Here is a 19,269-nt window from a genome sequence, read left to right on the forward strand (position 1 = left end):
CTAGAGACCTCCTCAAGGGAATAAGAAGTAAGCCCAGAAGTCTGCACCACTGGGATGGAAGGCAGAGTAACCACAAGAGGTCTAACCTTAACCAGAAGCCAAGGTAACAATAGCTAGCAGTTACTGAGCGCTTACCACGTGCCAGGTAAGGTTCTAATGCTGTAGATGTATTAACTCATTCCACCCCCACAGTGACACTGAGACAGGTACTGCCCCAGATAAGAGAAATGAAACAGAAGTGAGTTGTCCGAGGTCAACAGCCCGTGTTATACTATGACATCCTTAGTCATTGAGTTCCTCATTCGTTTGGGAACATTTGCTGTCATCAAGAAGTGAGTCAAGAAGTGGCTAAAGTATGGCATTGACTAATGGTTAAATTGAGGCGCTTACCATGTGCTAGAACCCTGGCTATGGAATGGCTTCATAGGCATTATCACTTTCAGTCCCCCCTTCAGGATGAGGGAACAGATTTTAGAGACATTAAGTAATTTGCCCAAAGTCACACAGCTGACAAGCAGTGGAGCTGGGACTGTTTGAATCCAAAGTCCGCGACGCCCTTAACTTCTGCACTACATTGACCCAGATGCATGTGGGACAAGGAAGATCCGGGTGGGGAAACGTTCCCATCCTCAGCTCACCTCCCTGCTTCACGGCCAGAGTGTGCCCACTAAGCCAGCTTATGCCCCAAGCTTCTGGACACAGACCTATTTACGTAACTGATAGCAAACCAAGTACATGTGACTTTCCACATTTGCGGAGAATTCAAATAACGTCGTCAATCGCGGGGAGAGCGGACGGATCCCACTTAGCGCCGGGTTCAGATCCCATGCCCTCCGGCGGCTCGGGGCGAGGGAGGAAGCGGCTCCGGATGGAGAGTAGAGTGACAATCCGAGAAGGAAAGGCAGGCTTTCCTCCCGGGGGAGCAGAGGCGGCCCGGCGGACAGAGGGAACCTGCAGAGGGCGGTTTCTCTCCTCTTTTCCTGTCCCACCCAGTCGGCCGGCCCCCACCCCCACTCCCGGCCGGCCTCTGCCGCCAACTCCGCTCGTCTCTCGGCGGCGTCCCCGGCTCGGCGTCCCTCGGAGGGTCCCGGCGAGGCTCTGGGTGCCCGCCCCCGGCGAGCTCAGAGACGCGGCGCGGCGCCGGCCTCCCCGCAGCCCGTCCGACTGGTAAGGTGAGCCGCGGAGGAGGGGACGGGGGGCGGGCGGGCCGGGCCGCGCCGCCCACACTCCCTACCGTCACCTCGGCCACCGCGGGCGCTGAACCGAGAGGGGCCGCAGCCTCCCGTCGCAGCGGCTGGGAGCGGGTGGCCGGGCCCGGCGCCCCGGGAGCGCGGCCAGCCCCTCCTGTGCCGGTAACACGGGGGGCTCGGGGCCGGGCCGGGCCGGGGGGCGGGGCGGTGGGGCCAGACCGCCGCCGGGTCCTCGGGGCGGACCCCCGACGTCCGCGGAGGTTCCAGGGTCCCAGGGCGCCCGGGGCGCCAGGCCGGGCCAAGTGGGGTTCGGCCCAGCGGCCGGCTCGTGGGGTCCGGCAGACGGTGCTCGGACGGCTCAGTGGACGTGAAGGGAGGTTCGACGGGAGACCGGAGCACGGGCTGACCCAGACGGGCCAGAGGCGACTGAGGACCCTCTCCTCCCGGTGCTGGGCCTGGCTCCCGCCCCCCGCCCTCAGGGCGCGTCCCAGCCCCCCGCCGGCACCTGCGCGGCCGCGGGGCCTGCCCGCCCGGGCCTCTCCTGACACCTAGTGGATGGCTCCGCCCGACCTCGGGCTGCGAAAGAGCGGGGTTCCTGTTACCGCGGTTTGGTGACGCTGGGACCGCTGCTAATTTGCATCACTTTGCCTAACTTTCTCAGGCCGTGAGAAATCCCTTAGGTACATGTGGTGGCCCAGTGAAAGGATCTCGGGGTAGACCGTTCAAAGGTAACGCACCCCAAATGCAGGAGGTCTCGGAACTGCTCTTGATAACGTGCGGCCTGAGGACATACTCAGGGAAACCAATAGAGAAGAGTTTAGGACCAGCTCCACGGAGAGAAGAGGAAATGGGAAGGGACTCAGGAAAACCCGGCACCAAAGGCTTTCCAGGGATTTCCAGTCGTCTCCAGCCCCAAGCAGGGGCCCACCCACCTCATTCCTGTCTTTGTCCCTCTTCTTACAGATCTGCTCGTTCCTCAAGGCGCCCATCCCCTTGCTGCGATGACTAGCCTTCCGACCACGCCCTCTCCTGGAGGTAGGTGAAGGCCTTTCCCACCCGGAATGGTAGAAACTCGTTCAACATCCACTACCTCCAGCCCAGTCCTGGAGGTCCCTGGGGCCTCAGCCCAGATGGGAGACCCTCCCTCCTCTCTCGCCTGCCTCACACCAAGAAAGGTCCTGGGAGGAAGCAGAAGGCAATTAGATGCATGCTTTAGTGCGGTTTGAATCTGGTCTCAGGGCCCTGGGCCAGTTCCTGGCACTACCGTGTAAAGCTTTGTGGCCTTGAGTGAGTCATCTAACTTCTAAGCTCCAGTTTCCTCATTTGTAAAATGGGGGAAATAGTACTGTCTTTATGAGGTTATTTGTGAGGATTAAATGAGGTAACCCATATAAAACACCTACCACAGTGTCTTGTATCTAGTAAGCACTCAGTAACGTTGGTTATTATTATTGGGTGCTTGTGAGAAATCCGCCTTCCCCTGGAAGGGATCTGCTTGCTTTCTAATTCCACTCCTCTGATGATACACTCCAGCATCAAAAACCCATTGTTCCCTGGAGCTATGCTCAGGCAGAGATCCATCTCTCATCATGCTGAGAATGGATTCCCACCTTTCGTTTCATAACCAAGCTGAGCTGGACAAACCATCAGATCTTCATGGATTGTTTTCATTATGTGCTAGTTAGGGTCAGAGAGGAACAAAACCTTGGTCGGTCGATAAACCTTTATTTTCGTATACACAGTCTCATTTGTCATTAGGACAGACGTTCTCTGCTTTACTGATGTGGAAACAGGTGAGTGACAACCCCAGGGGAAGTCTAAGACAGTGTCTTCTGTGACTGGTGGTACACACAATTCAGACTGTTGTTGTCTGGTGAGAGATAAGAAAAGGAAGAAATGGGTAGAAGTCTAGATTGGTCAGCAAAGGCTTCATGAGTGGGGAAAGGGATGGAGCCCTTCCACTTGAAGGATGGATGAGGTTTAGTACAGGCAAAGAGAGGTGCAGCAGGTGTTCCAGATGAAGGTAGCGCCATGTGTGAAACTAGAGACTGTATTTACCCTGGAGGGTGTCCTGGAGGAGAGAGCAGAGGTCCTCCAGGATTAACTTGCCCATAGGGAAAAGGTGATGCTCTGGCAGCTAGCTGAGGGATTAGGATTTGGGCAAAAGGGCAACTATCTACATTCTTTTACTTTTTTTTAATTTGTGGTAAAATATACATAATGTTACAATTTTAACCATTTTTTGGTGTACAGTTCAGTGGTATTAACATTCATATTGTTGTGCAACCATCCATCTCCAGAACTGTTTCATCTTCCCAAACTGAATCTCGGTGTTATTAAACATTAACTCCCCATTCCCCTTTCTCCCTGCCCCTGACGGCCACCATACTTTCTATCTGTATAAATTTGACTAGGTACCTCATATAAGTGGAATCATACGATATTTGTCCTTTTGTGTTAGACTTATTTTACTTAGCATAACGTCTCTGAGGTCCATCCATGTCGTACATGTGTCAGAATTTCCTTTCTTTTTAAGGCTGAAAAATATATAATGTATATATATCATTTTGTGTGTGTGTGAGGAGAATCAGCCGTGAGCTAACATCCATGCCAATCCTCCTCTTTTTGCTGAGGAAGACTGGCCCTGAGCTAACATCCATGCCCATCTTTCTCCACTTTATGTGGGACTCCGCCACAGCATGGCCTGACAAGCGGGGCGTCGGTGCGCGCCCGGGATCCGAACCCGGGCCACCAGCAGCGGAGCGCTCGCACTTAACCGCTATGCCATGGGGCCGGCCTCTATCATTTTTTATATATATAATATATATCATTTTGTTTATCCATTCATCCATTGATAGATACTTGGGTTGCTTCCACCTTTTGGTTGTTGTGAATAATACTGCTGTGAACGTGGGTGTACAACTATCACTTCGAGTCCCTGCTTTCATTCTTTTGGGTATATACCCAGAAGTGGAATTGCTGGATCATATGGTAATTCTGTGTTTGATTTTTTGAGCAACTGCTATACTGTTTTCCATAGCAGCTGCATCATTTTACATTCTCACCAGCAATGCACAATGGTTCCAATTTCTCCACACTTGACAGCACTTGTTATTTTCTGTTTTTTTGATAGTAGCCATCCTAATGTGAAGTGGTCTCTCATTGTGGTTTTGATTTACATTTCCCTAATGATTAGTGATGTTGAGTGTCTTTTCATGTGCTTATTGGCCATCTGTATATCTTCTTTGGAGAAATATCTATTCAAATCCTTCCCCATTTTTTAATTGGCTTCTTTTATTATTGTTATTGAATTATATATTTACATTCTTGACCCAGTGAGTGACATGAGTGAAGTGGTATTTTAGGACATATCATACCCACTGGGTCCAAGCAAATGTAAGTTCAGAGACAGGAATGGAGAAATCACAGACAGGATGAGGGCTTGTACTTTGAAGGATGGGGTAATTGAGGGTCTTGCCCATCTCTTCCCCACCTCCCCACCTATGCCCCCTCGCATCCCTTTTCCTTAATCAATCTATAAAGGAGATATCCTTCAGGAGTATAGAAAGTGAGGGCCACATTATGATTTTCATGGGCCCTAGGCATTTTTGCCTTTGTAGGCCCGTTCCTCCATTAAAAAAGATATTTATTAAAAATTGTATTTTACGACTGCATTGGTGTAAGGAAGAATATAATGTTAATATAATAAAATCATTAATAGTTGTATTTATAATTAATAATTGATTGATATAACAATATTACAATTTCCTTGATCTAAATGTTCTGTTTTTTTCTTGTGACTTTAAAAGAAATTAGGGGCTGGCCCGGTGGTGTAGCGGTTAAGTGCAGGCGCTCCCCTATGGTGGCCCAGGGTTCAGATCACGGGCACGCACCGATGCACCGCTTGTCAAGCCATGCTGTGGCGGCATCCCATATAAAGTGGAGGAAGATGGGCACAGATGTTAGCCCAGCGCCAGTCTTCCTCAGCAAAAAGAGGAGGATTGGCAGATGTTAGCTCAGGGCTGATCTTCCTCACCAAAAAAAAAAAACAAAAAAAAAAACCCAGAAATTAAAATCATTACAATTAAAATCATTAAAAAACATTTTCCTGAGCCTCTAGAAGTAGTATTGTGGACCCTAGGCACCGTGCCTGCTGTGCCTAGTGCGTAAATCACCCTGTCAGAAGTAGGGTCGGATGGAACCTGGCATTGTGGGCTCTGCCCCCACACCACGAGGTAAAGTCAGTCCCTCACCACCTCGTCACACTAGCTGCCTCTAGGTTGTCTTCACTCTGGATTAGACACTCAGCATTCTTCATCTTGCTTATTCCTCACCATAACCCTGTGAGCAGGTTTTATTCTCATTTTACAGAAGCAAAAACTGAGGTTCAGGGAAGTTAAGACATTTTCAGAGGTTAAGAAATTCTCCCATGGGGCTGGCCTGGTGGCCTAGTGGTTCAGTTCGCGTGCTCTGCTTCCATGGCCCGGGGTTCGCAGGTGTGGATCCCAGGAGCGGACCTATGCACCACTCATCAAGCCATGCTGTGGTGGCATCCCACATAAAATAGAGGAAGATGGGCACGGATGTTAACTCAGGGCCAATCTTCCTCAGCAAAAAAGAGGAGGATTGGCAACAGATGTTAGCTCAGGGCTAATCTTCCTCAACAACAACAACAAAAAGAAATTCTCCCAAGGTCGTGTGGCTAATAACAGCAGAGTCAGGATTTTGCACCAAGTCTGATTTACTCCAAAGCCTGTGTTCTTTCCACCACGGTATACTGCTCTCTGAGTCTCACACCGCCCCGCTGGCCGAGGCACATGAAAGAGAAGGAAGGAGAAAGGGAGCAGAATTCCAGGGCGTGTTCCCATGGGAAGGAGAATTGGGGGAGCCGCCCTTTGTTGGGCAGGTCTAGAGCAAATAAGTAGGTTGGCAGACTCAGATGGCAAAGGATCTGATGCCTCAGTGATAAGAGATGTAGCCCCGGAACAAGGGCCACAAAGAAACCAACTGGTATCTGGGTTAACAAAAGAAAAAGTGAGTGAGCAAGCTGGATCTTGAAGTTCATTTGCTGTTGGTTAGGATTTGGGTGGAGCCTCAAGTCTTGTGGTCCTCTGTCCGAGGGCTCCCACCTAAAAGAAGAACAGCGCTGCTGTCTTTCCAAGCCTGAGAAGGGAAGGAAGAGGGTAACATTATTATTCCTTTGTTTGGACCAGGAGGCGGGAGAGAAATGGGGTAGGAACAGGAGATAATGGCGGGAAAGCTGTAAGCCATTTTCCCCCCTTTTATGCCAGGCTTCTTGAGCTTAGTTTACTTCATTGTTGTTGTTTATTTTCTTCATTAAAAAGCTATTACAGGGGCTGGTCCCGTGGCTTAGCGGTTAAGTACGCACGCTCCGCTGCTGGTGGCCCAGGTTCAGATCCCGGGCGCACACCGACGCACCGCTTCTCTGGCCATGCTGAGTCCGAGTCCCACATACAGCAACTAGAAGGATGTGCAACTATGGATACAACTATCTACTGGGGCTTTGGGGGGAAAAATAAATAAATAAAATTATTTAAAAAAAAAAAAGCTATTACACTACTCAGCCATAAAAAATGACAAAATCGTCCCATTTGCAACACCATGGATGGACCTTGAAGGTATTATGTTAAGTGAAATAAGCCAGACAGAGAAAGACAAACACCACATGATTTCCCTCATATGTGGAAGATAAACAAACACATGGATAAGGAGAAAAGATTAGGGGTTACCAGAAGGAAGGGGGCTTGGGGGGTGGGCGAAAGGGGTAAAGGGGCACATATGTATGGTGATGGATAAAAATTAGACTGTTGGTGGTGAGCACGATGCAGTCTATACAGAAACTGATAAATAATAATGTACACCTGAAATTACACAATGTTATAAACCATTATGACCTCAATAAAATAATTGAAAAAAAAAAGCTATTACATGTTCCTCAGGGAATAGCCTTCTAGACCTTTCTTATGTATATATAGACACATATCTATGCGTGTTTATAGTTTTATTTTAATTTACTTTTTTTACAAACATGTAGTCATATTACATCTGCTGCCCTAGCAATTTGCTTTTTTCATCTAACCATATATCCTGTCCCAGTAATTGCAGATCTACCACGTTCCTTTTATTTTTTTGAAATGTATCTTTTTTTTTTCCCCCCCAAAGCCCCAGTAGATAGTTGTATGTCATAGCTGCACATCCTTCTAGTTGCTGTATGTGGGACGCGGCCTCAGCATGGCCGGAGAAGTGGTGCGTCAGTGCGCACCCGGGATCCGAACCCGGGCCACCAGTAGCGGAGCGCGTGCACTTAACCGCTAAGCGGCGGGGCCGGCCCTACCACGTTCTTTTTAACAACTGTATAGTGCTTCCAGAATGAATGGCCTATAATTTTTTTAATCATTGCTCTGCCGATGGGCATTCAGATATGTGTCACTTTTGCAACTAGCGCTACGGTGGACACCCTTTCCATTCTGCAGTAAAACTCAGAGGACCACATCCAGTGCACACGTAAACAAAATGTGTAGCTGGAGGCAGAGCAGGGATGTTTCCAGAACTTGGAGAGTTGGTAGTGTGTGGTGGAAAGAACCTTGGAATGAAGACACAAGATTAGAAACCCTGCTCAGATAAATGCTGAGTGACCCTGGGCTGGTTGATGCAGCTTGCTGAGCTGCCTCAGTTTTCTGGCTTGTACATAATGATAATACCAACCCTGCTTATGTCACATTCTTGGGGTGGAGATAAAATAATGTATGTTTTGTAAATCGTAAATCACAAATATAGATTACAATTCTGATACTTGAATCCTGAAGGCCTTAGCTCATTAGCTCCCAGGACACTCTCTGACCTTAGTCTGAGAAAAGCTCTTTTATGTGGAGTGGAGTTCAAAATTTTGATTTTTTTAAAATAAATATTTTATTTTGGAATAATTTTAGATTTATAGGAAAATTGAAAAACTAGTGCAGAGAGTTTCTATATACCCTTCAGCCAGTTTCCCCTAATATTAGTATCTTGTATGACCATGATACATTTGTGAAAACCAAGAAATTGACATGGGTACAATACTGCTAACTAAACTATAGACTTCGCTGAGATTTCACCAGTTCAAAAATTTGATTTTGAAGAGAATTCTGATAGAACACTTGCAATTTATAAAAATTTCAAAATTAAGGCTGAGAAAGGTCCTGAGGGTCATCTAGTTCAGTTTCCCAATCCGTGCTGGAATTCTCTCTCCAATACCCCATGAAGCATCTGTCCAGTTTTGCTCTTCCTTCTCTGAAGGAGACATCTGTCTCCCCTTAGTTTCTCCCATTACACCTCTTGCACAGGTCATCTGTTGGTGTATTTGAAGACAGCATTCCAGTTCTAGGCACCCCCTAAGTTTTCTCTCTGGTCTTTCTCTTGCAAGCTTTCCTTATCTGATATGGTTTCCAAGCCATTCACTATGTTGGCTGCTTATCTCAAAATTGTGACACTCGGACGCAACTCAGCAGTCTAGGAATGGTGCACAGTAGGGCTGCACTGTTGCCTCCATTAGTAGAGACCATATTCGTGCCTAAAATAACAGCAAGTTTAAAATTTTTTATGAGTATAAAAGTAATTATCATCGTAAGAAATTTGGAAGATAAAGGAAAGTATATAGAAGAAAATAGAAACCATCTAAAATGCTACAACCTCGCTATCGCTCTTGGGCTGTTTGGAGTATATCCTTGCAGTGTCAGTTGCTTCTAGTGATCCCACTGTAAGTCTGTTACATATGCTGCTACTAAGCTGTGGCTTCCTCATTCTTCCCCCATTTTGCTTCTGAGTAGTTGGTTTCCTGGACCTAAGAGCAAGGGGTCTGTTAAATTCTCATCTTGTTCAATTTGGCCCATTTCTCCAGTGATTTGAAATCTCTCTGTTTATCAGCTTAGTAGTTGCCCCTCTGGCTTTGAGTCTTTTACATATTTGTCAATCCTTCCCTGGGTCTGCAGGGGTCTGCATTTACTCAAAGGCTCCTACTTCCCCCATCTACCTATTATCTACTTCTGTGCCCATGTACACATTAGTAGTGAACAATCTATGTTCTGTCTGAGCCAAGCCCCCATTTGTGCACTAGATCCCATCCTTTCAAGGACAGGGCTCCAGCCACTGTCCTCTCTTGCACCATTAGCTGTTCCCTCTCATCTGTGTCATTCCTGTCCTTACATAAACATGCTGTCATTTCTTCCATCCTAAAAAAAAGCAAAAATAAACAAACAAAAAACTTAAACTCCCTTCTCCCTCCAGCTACAGCCCCATTTCTCTGTTCATCTTTACAGAAAAAAAGAGTTTATCTATATTCTGCCTCCAGTGCCACTCCTTCCATTTTTTTCTTGAACCCGCTGTAAACCAGGGGTTTATACTCAGCACTTCACCAAAGCTGCTCTCGTTGGGGTCCTTTGTGACTCTGCCTGGCAAAACCCAGTGGTCCTCGTACCTGATCTCTTTGGCTGCTACTCCTCAGTTTCCTTCGCTGTTTCTTCCCTGGGCTCAGTCCTTGGTCCTTTTTATCTGTGCTTACTCCCTTGGTGATCTCATCCAGTCTTATCATCTTCAATATGCTGACTTTTTAAATCTCCAGTCCAGACCTCTTCCCAAAATTCCGGTCTTAACATCTGCACTTGGAGATCTAATAAGCAATCATGTCCAAAACTGAACTCTGGATCTTGCCTTCCAAATCTGTTCCTCCTGCAGGCTTTCCCATCTCTGGTAACACCACCCCTTCCCTCCCTCCAGTTACTCAGGCCTACATGACTCTACCCCACATCCTGTCAGTCTTAGCTTCAGAATCTCTCCACTTTCTCACTGGGCTGCTGCTAGACCCGGTCAATGCTTTCATGCAAACTAGGAGAAGGCTCCCTCTTTGGGTGGATGCAACCGTGCGCTGGTGCCGGGTCCAGCCTGCTTCTCCTCCTGTCCCCACCTTCCCACAGCCTGTTGTCCACACTGCAGTCAAAGAGATCCTTTAAAGTCAATTTCTGTTTCATTCTGTTTCAGTTACCTATTGCTACATAGCAAACCACCTCAACATTTAGTGGCTTAAAAAAAAATAGCAATTTATTGTTTCTCACAATTCTGTGAGTTGGCGGGGCTCTGCTCTGCTGGCTTCACCTGTGCTCACTCATGCAGCTGCAATGCGCTGGAAGGTCCACTGGGCTGGAAGGTCCAAGATGACCTCCCTCAGACGTCTAGCCGTTGGGACTGGCTGTCAGCTGAGCCTGCGGTGCCTCAGTTTTCTCCCATGTGGTCGCTCATCCTCCAGTGGACTAGATTGGGCTTCCTCAAAACCTGGTGGTCTCAGGGTTTCAAAAGTGTGGCCTTTGGAAGTTCAGGCTCCTCCTCAGACCTACTGAATCAGAATCTGCATTTTAACAAGACCCTTAGGAGATTCTTATGCGCAACAGAGTGGAGAAGCACTGCTTTAACATATAAATCCAATCAGTCTCTGCTCCAAAACCTCTAAAAGGGTCCCATCTCACTCGCTGGGAAAGCCCAAGTCCCTACATGGCCTATGACACCCATGCCACACAGCCCCCTCCACTTCATCTCCTCCTGCTGTCTCCTTTGCCCCCTTCACGTGAGCTCTGTGCCGCACCTTTAACGTGCCATCTGCCAACCGTGCGACGGCCCCAGGTGCTTTCCATGTTATGGGTAGCCCTAGCTTGAACTTGCTGTTCCCTCTGCCTCTCCCAGGTCTCTGCTGGGCTGCCTCCCTCACCTTCTTTAGGTCTTTACCCAAGTCACCTCATCAGGGAGTCTCCTTGACCACCCCATCCACATCCCAACTGCCTATCCCCCTTCCTGCTTTTTTTTCTACATGGCACTAATCAACATCTAATACACTATGTCTTTCACTTGTTTATCTTGTCTGTTGTCCATCTTCCCCCTCTCAGAATGCAAATTGTATGAAGAAAGGTTTTTTTTTAATTGTGGTAAAATTATACAGAACATAAAATTTACAGTTTTTAGGTATTCGGTTCTGTGGCATTAAGTACATTCACGTTGTTGTGCAACCATCACCACTATCCATCTCCAGAAATTTTTCATCATCCCAAACTGAAACTCTACCCAGTAAACAATAACTCCCCATTCTCCCCTCCTCCCAGCTCCTGGTAACCACTATTCTACTTTCTGCCTCTATGAATTTGACTATTCTAGGTACCTCATATAAGTGGAATCATATGATATTTGTGGTTTTGTGACTGGCTTGTTTCGCTTAGCATAATGTCTTCAAAGTTCATCTATGTTGTAGCATGTGACAGGATTTCCTTCCTTTTTAAGGCTGATATTCTATTGTATGTAAGTACCACATTTTGTTTATCCATTCATCTGTTCATGGACGCTTGAGTTGTTTCACTTTTTAGCTATCGTGAATAATGCTGCTATGAACATTGGTGTACAAATATCTGTTCAAATTCTTGCTTTCATTTGTTTTCTTTTTTTGTGTGTGTGAGGAAGATTGGCCCTGAGCTAACGTATGTTGCCAATCTTCCTTTTTTTTTTTTTTTCTTGAGGAAGATTGTCGCTGAGCTAACATCTGTGCCAGCCTTCTTCTGTTTTGTATGTGGGATGCCACCACAGCATGGCTCGATGAGTGGTGTGTAGGTCTGCGCCCAGGATCCGAACCCACAAACCCTGGGCTGCCAAAGCAGAGCACACAAACTTAACCACTATGCCACTGGGCTGGCCCCCCTTGCTTTCATTTCTTTTGGACATATATCCAGAAGTGGAATTGCTGGATCATGTGATAATTCTGTCTAATTTTTTAAGGAACTGTGGAGGCATGGGTTTTTGCCTGTTTGTTCACTGATCTATGGCCAGAGCCTAGGACCGAGCCTGGCACACAGTATACACTCAATAAATACTTGTTGAATTAACTTTTTAATTTCCCTATCTATGAATCTCAGTCTGAGCAGGCTGTGCAGCTTGTCTGACCCAGCTTGCATGTGGTTGTCCTATTCCCAGCTCCTAATGCTTGCTGTTTCAAGATCAAGGCCCCAAAAGCATGCTCTAGTAAGTTGTTCTAGAATTTTTCTGGGAAACCACATCAAGCTCACCAGTTGCTTACAGAATTTGCCTTCCTTCTATGGCTTCAGGCTCCTGGCCCCTCTCTTTCTCAGAAGCTCCTACATCACCGAGAGAGATCCCATTACACGTTCTTTCAGTGCCCTTGGCCGTCGTTTATCTGGAATCCCTTTTAGATTAGCCTGGCACTTTCCAGGTTGTGTCCCTTCCCTTGAGCTTACTTCCCCACATCACCAAGGCTCCTGCTGCTCCTTTAGTGCAAAAATCATTCTCTTTGCTAAGAGAGAGAGGCAAAAAGGGCCAGGAGAATTCTGCTTTCTCTGTTACTTCCAACCTGACACCTTCAGGCCCAAACAGCAAGCCTAGCTCTTCCCTGTTCTTGCTCCAAATATAACTCTTTTTAAATTGTCCTTCAAATTTGTTTGCCAGCTCGAGCTATACAGAGCTTCTTGATGCTATTCTTCTAAGTCTCTGTCAGCCTCTAATGTAGGCATTTCTGCTGTAAAACTTGATGCGCATTTGTTGAAAGACTCACATTCTGAAATCACATTACTGAAAATGGGCTTACAGGAGAAACAGGATTGGCACAGACCACTGAAAACTTACGAAACTTTGAGCCAGCCCTGGTGGTCTAGTGGTTAGGATTTGGTGCTCTTACTGCCGTGGCCCAGGTTCCTTTCCCGATCCTGGAACCAGGCGGCTCAAATAGAGAATTAAACTAACAACTAGGATACACAACCATGCACTGAAGCTTTAAAACAACAAAAGAAAAACAAAAAAACTTATGAAACTTTGTAAGGAGGCCCCTAAAACTACAATAATAATCTCAATAAAAATATTATCAGTTGAATCTCCACCAGCAATTGAACCTCGAATCCTTTGCCCCCTGTGCCTGGGGTGTGTGCTTCCTCCTTTTAGAAGTAGGTTCCAGAGAGCCTTCACTTCCAACAGAGACCATTTTCGTCAAAAATAAAAATCTGATGTAGGACCTGCCTTCTTCATGAATCCATTGTTTTCATATAGAAGTAAATTTCTGTGTACCTTCTTTGTTTGTATTTATTGCTTCATCAGATGGTTTAATATAAATGGAAACCAACCAATGATTGCATCTAAGGAAGGCACTTCTATTGAATTTTATATTTCTTCAGGTCTTTCGATATTGCTGAAATGTTCTCTTTAGTTGTAGAAAGCTTGCCTCTAATTACATCAAACATGACGCTAGGGAAGTTGCGTATGAACCAACATAACTTCCACATTACGCTGACCTCATTCCCTATTTACCAGTCACCAATGAGCGAGTTCACATTGGAGCCCTCTTTGTAGCACAACAGTCTGGTTGGTTGTGGTCATCTGGTTTTTCTTCTGCCTCTATCCATATCTTTTAAACCCTTGAACTTTCTGGAAAGCTTGTTGTGCTGCCTCACGGTTATCTTTCATTAACTCTTCCTCTTTTTCCGGTAGTAGGAAGATTTAGCATAAATACCTGGCTTGGGCATTGGGGCGGGTAGTCCTGGATTCGGATCTCATCTCCATCCACTCTGCCTTCAAGTGTAATACGAGGCATGTCACAACTCCCCCTGGGCCTCAGGGTCCACATCAGCAAATAAAAACACCTACTTTGAAGTTATTGGTGTTGTAAGGATTAATAATTATGTAAATCAGGCACCCAGCATAAAGCAGGGGCTTAGTAAGTGGCGGCTGTTATAACTGGAATCATTTGCACAATTTCCCAATTAGGAATCATCTTCCCTCCCAGATTCTCTTTCCAGAGAGTCACATGTATCTGTTCTCTGAACCCTCACTAAAATTCGGCTCCAGGGTCGGGTCCCTGGTTGACCTCATCACTGCTGCTTTCCCAGCGTCTATGACAGTGCCTCTGGCACATGGTAGGTGCAAAGTAAATTGTTGTTGATTGATTGAGCTGGACCTTACTCATCTTTACATGTAAGCTTCTGTACATACATTGTTCTTCTCAGCGCTCTGTATATCTTAAGTTCTCAAATGTTTAAGAAAGGCAAAACTGGGGCCGGCCCGGTGGCACAGTGGTTAAGTGCACACACTCTGCTTCGGCGGCCCAGGGTTCGCAGGTTAGGATCCTGGGTGCGCACTAATGCACTGCTTGTCAAGCCATGCTGTGGCAGCATCCCATATAAAGTAGAGGAAGATGGGCACGGGTGTTAGCCCAGGGCCAGTCTTCCTCAGCAAAAAAAGAGGAGGCTTGGCATTGGATGTTAGCTCAGGGCTGATCTTCCTCACAAAAAAAAAAAAAAGAAAAGAAAGGCAAAACTAAGAGCAATTGTACAGAACTCTAGATCAATGGTGGGAAGATGGAGTGCAATGGAGTGAGCCCTGGGAGATTTTGGGGAGGAAGGTGGTGTGCGTGGTGAGGGGCAGCAGTCTGAGGCAATGATCAGGTGGATAAATTTCAGGGCTTCTCTTTGATGGAAGTCACAGTATAATCTCTGAAGTGGCATTCCATCGCTTTTGCTGTATTCTCTTTGTTAGAAGCAAGTCGCTGGGTCCAGCCTACACACAGGGAGAGGGGCTTACACAAGGGTGTAAATACCAGAAGGGGGGGATCACTGCAAGCCATCTTAGAAGCTGCCCCCCACACTCCCATTTTATAAATCAAGAAACTGAGCCTCGGAGAGGTTTAGTAACTTCCTCAAGGTCGCCTAGTAATATGCTGGGACAGGATTCAAACCCAGAGCAGCTTTCCCTTTTAATCACTAAACATGTAAACAAAGTCACCCTAGTAACATGTAGTCGTCATCAGTAACAGAAGAGAATGGGTGAATGAATCAAGAGATGTAACCATTTGCTCAAGGCTACAAAGTAGCTGAGTGTATCACCATTCCTGCAGATAAAGTCGAGAATAGCAGAGAAGGGTTTCCCCCAGCCCTGGGACAGGGAGGTGCTCCAGGCCCCCACCTCTGCTTTCTCTGTTGCAGGACCAGGATAGTTCATCAGGCCTCCCCTTGGCCTGTGTGAAAAGACCCCTTCACACCGTTGGCCCCTCTTTTTGTTCTTGTCATTTATTTTATTTTATTGAGGTCATATTGGCTTTTAACATTGTATAAATTTCAGGTATATATTATTCTATTTCAGTTTCTGTATAGATTGCATCATGTTCACCACCAACAGTCTACTTTTTATCCACTGCAGTACACATGTGCCCCTTTACCCCTTTCGCCCTCCTCTCAACCCCCATTGGCCCTTCTTTTTTTTTTTTTTTTTTTTGTTGAGGAAGACTGGCCCTGGGCTAACATCCGTACCCATCTTCCTCTACTTTATATGGGACACCGTCACAGCATGACTTACCAAGCGGTGTGTCGGTGCACGCCCGGGATCCAAACCAGTGAACCCCGGGCTGCTGCAGCAGAGCACGCGCACTTAACCGCTTGCGCCACCGGGCCGGCCTCCCGCTGGCCCCTCTTAATACTGTTCCCAGGCTTACCAGACCACTGCTGGCGACTTAATTTCACTTGCCCTAGATGGAAACCTGAAGGAATCCTGCTCGTGCCCTGTGCTCCTGCCACACCGCTTCTGAGTCCTCTTGTCTCAGAGCCTTGACCCAGGCTCTTCCCTCTGCCTAGAATGTGCCCCACCTCCCGCCCCTTTTACCCCGTAAACTCCTACCCCTGCTTCAGCTCCCAGCTCAAATCTTACTTCCAGGGAGGTTGTTCCTGCTGGAAGACTAGATCAGGCCCCTCTGCCACATGCTCTCCTAAGGGCCCGGATGTTTCCTTTGTCACACTTACTGCAGTTCATAACTGTGAACTGGGGTGTGGTGGAGCGTGAGCTCTGTCAAGGTGGGCCTGGTCTGTTTTGCTCACTGTTAGATCCCCAGTGTGCCTAGCACAGACCCTGGCGAAGAGTGCGCAGTTAATGAGTGCTGCTATTACTCTTGACTGAATGAAGATTGAGATGCCTCCTGTGGGGGATTCTAGGGTCAGCCAGCCCATTCTCCCCAGGATACCTCTGTCCTGCAGTAACTTTTACTTGTTACCTATTCAAACTCTACACTAAAGCGCTAACTAGAAGAGAAGTGATGGGCTTCCTGACTTCCCATGTCAGCCCTTAGGAGAGACTTGTGGAGACCACTAGTCTTGTAGTGTCCCAACCGTGGGTAATGGCTTTGGGGTGGAACTTTCAGACTCTGAAGGATAGATAGACCAATAGCAGGAGGAGGTGTGGGATATATTTTAGGGTAGGAGACACCTTGCTTCAGAGCCTTTCAAATTGCAGGGCCTACTCTAGAAGTGTAAAAAAAAAAGTGTTTTAATAAGAGAGGAGCATTATTTCATTATTTAAAAATAATGTTTACAAAGAGTTTGTAAGAACATTGATGAAATGCATGGGGGCTGGCCTGGTGGCCTAGTGGTTAAGTTGGGTGCGTTCTGCTTCGGCGGCCTGGGTTTGGTTCCCAGGTGTGAACCTACACCACTCGGCAGTGGCCATGCTGTAGCAGTGAGCCACATACAAAATAGAGGAAGATTCACACAGATGTTAGGTCAGGGCGAATCTTCCTCAGCAAAAAAAAAAAAGAAAGAAAGAAATGCATGTGCCATATAATATAAATATATATACGTGTATATACACTCATCGTTGGATCTCATTTATGTAAAAATATTCATTCCTAATTATAGCTTACTACATGTCACAACAACCCTATGAAGTAGGTACTGTTATGTCCATTTTGCAGATAAGGAAGCTGATGCACAGAAGGGTTAGGTAATTTTCCGAAGATCACACAGCTAGTAAAGGACAGACCTCAGGTTTGAACCTCGTCAGTCAGGATCTAGAGCCCATACTCTTAACCACTATCTTAGGCGGAGAGAAATCTGTCAAAATGTTCATTGGCTTTGGGTGGTGGTTTATTTGCTCTTCTGCTCTCGAGGTTTTTTTATGTAGATTTACCATAGGAGTTGAATGATAAATTTTTGAATTTTTCAAAATTCAAAGGGAAGAAGGTGGGGTGATGAAATTTGACGGACAAATATATGTTTTAGGACAAAAGAATTCACCCCATTTCCTTTTCCACTTTTCTAAATTTTCCAGAAGAACTGATAACCACCCCCATTCTGCAGGCCACCCAGGCCCCGTCCCCAGAAGCGGAAGCCAGCACAGCGCTCATTGCAGGTAACAAAGGCTCTGAGCCAAATCCGAGGGACCTTCGGAGTTTAGGGCCTGACTCACTCCAGAGACAGCCAGGAACCCATTGTGATGAGCTAAGAGTTTCCCTCTACAGGAAAGCACCACAAATTAGAGACCAAATCCATTAATGGGCTTGTTTTGGTGTGAAGGTTATCTTACACACATGCACACGACTCTCACTCAGCTATAAAAGACTCTTAGAGGCTTCGTGTCAGAGGCACTGCCAGTAAATGATAGGTTGGGAGGTGGCCACAAATAGATATAGGTGCATATGGGCACTGCATTCAAGTATGGGGTGGGGATGAGGATATGTGTGGTTTGTTGAGTGGGTGAGAAAGAGGATGGGAGGGATCTGAGAAACCCCCACAGGAGGCTATGTATTTAAAAAACCCTTCCTGTTGGGATAAGCTATTTCCTGTTTCCCTTCTTCCCGTTTCTATCATAATCATCAGGAACTGGTCGAGGGGGCGTTCAGTTCTGCCAGAAATCAAAAGCCTTGTATCCTTGGCCTAAGCACCAAGAGACTCCAGATATCATGTCCCGTGGAAGTTGGGTGGGGTGGGAGAATATGGATTTGGAAATGGACACTAGTTAACTAGAACAGGAGATCTCAGGAAAAGTGAAGGAATTGTCTAATTCAGGGGACCTGTGAGTTACTGAGACATCCTCAATGCTGAAAATGTCTCTGCATTTTCCCTCTCCTTCCCAAGTGGTTATCACCGTGGTCTTCCTCACCCTGCTCTCGGTCGTGACCTTGATCTTCTTTTACCTGTACAAGAACAAAGGCAGCTACGTCACCTACGAACCTGCAGAAGGCGAGCCCAGCACCATCCTCCAGATGGAGAGTGACTCAGCCAAGGGCAGGGAGAAGGAGGAATATTACATCTAATAATTCCCCGGCCCCAAGGAGCATATCTAGGCTCCAGTGCTAACACACTATTTAATTTATTAGGTGAAAGTTTTATCTGACACCTGTGAGAAGCATTGATTGATATGGGCAAACCTCGTTTCTTTCAAGGACACAGGGCCAAATGCCAACAGCCAGGAACCAGGGACACAGAGAAAGCTGCTTCTGATGTCTTTAGCCAGGCCTTTGTCATAGTGCCAGTGTTTGTTACTAACCCGCAAGGTGGAGCTATACCAGGCAACGTTTGAGTACGAGCCCAGTCATCTTCACTTTTTTCACAGGTCAAAGGGAAGAAGAGAGTTAGGGTCTCTAGCGGCTTCTCTGTCCCCTGCTTGGTCACCCAGTGACAGCCTAAGCGGAGATAGTGTCCATAGAAGTTCTTCCCAGAGACTGCCTACCACGGTTATAGGCCAGGCCAGGAGAGGCAGGAGACTATAGAGACCACACCTCCTGGTGAATGTGCTACATTCCTTAATCTGAGCCCTTCCCTTCCATATTCCCCAACCACTTCATACTTATGCTATTTTTATCAGAATTAAAATTTCATTGATACAGAAATCGGATTCTCATGTGCAAGAACTACCTTTTTTTGACTTATTGCTGCTTAAACTTCAATGACATTTTCTTTTGCTTAAGTCCTTTGCCTATGTTCTCTCCCAAGCAAAAAGAACTCTAGGAAGTTTCCAGAACAATCTCAGGGGTTTGAAACAAAGATGGTCCTGGGAGATTATCCCAGAGGAGTGTCATTAGAAGCATACCCTGGGGCCAGCCCCGTGGCCTAGTGGTTAAGTTCTGCAGTTCCCAGGTGCGGACCTATACCACTAATCAGTTGCCATGCTGTGGCTGTGACCCACATACAAAACAGAGGAAGATTGGCACAGATGTTAGCTCAGGGACAATCTTTCCTCAAGCAAAAAGAGGAAAATTGGCAATGAATGTTAGCTCAGGGCAAAT

The 19,269-nt window shown here is 46.7% G+C and overlaps 1 protein-coding gene across 1 annotated transcript; it reads left to right on the plus strand.

Moving 5' to 3' along the window:
• Window positions 1–273: 273 nt before the first annotated feature.
• On the plus strand, window positions 274–18,878 carry SMAGP (small cell adhesion glycoprotein). Its single transcript, XM_058559245.1, has 6 exons — window positions 274–332; window positions 994–1,167; window positions 1,270–1,352; window positions 2,154–2,225; window positions 17,313–17,393; window positions 18,119–18,878. The coding sequence occupies exons 1-6, from the start codon at window positions 274–276 to the stop codon at window positions 18,295–18,297; spliced, it is 648 nt and encodes a 215-aa protein (XP_058415228.1). The 3' UTR covers window positions 18,298–18,878.
• Window positions 18,879–19,269: the final 391 nt, after the last annotated feature.

The sequence above is a fragment of the Diceros bicornis genome, chromosome 17 (genome assembly GCF_020826845.1).
Source record: "Diceros bicornis minor isolate mBicDic1 chromosome 17, mDicBic1.mat.cur, whole genome shotgun sequence".
NCBI classification, from domain to species: Eukaryota; Metazoa; Chordata; class Mammalia; order Perissodactyla; family Rhinocerotidae; genus Diceros; species Diceros bicornis.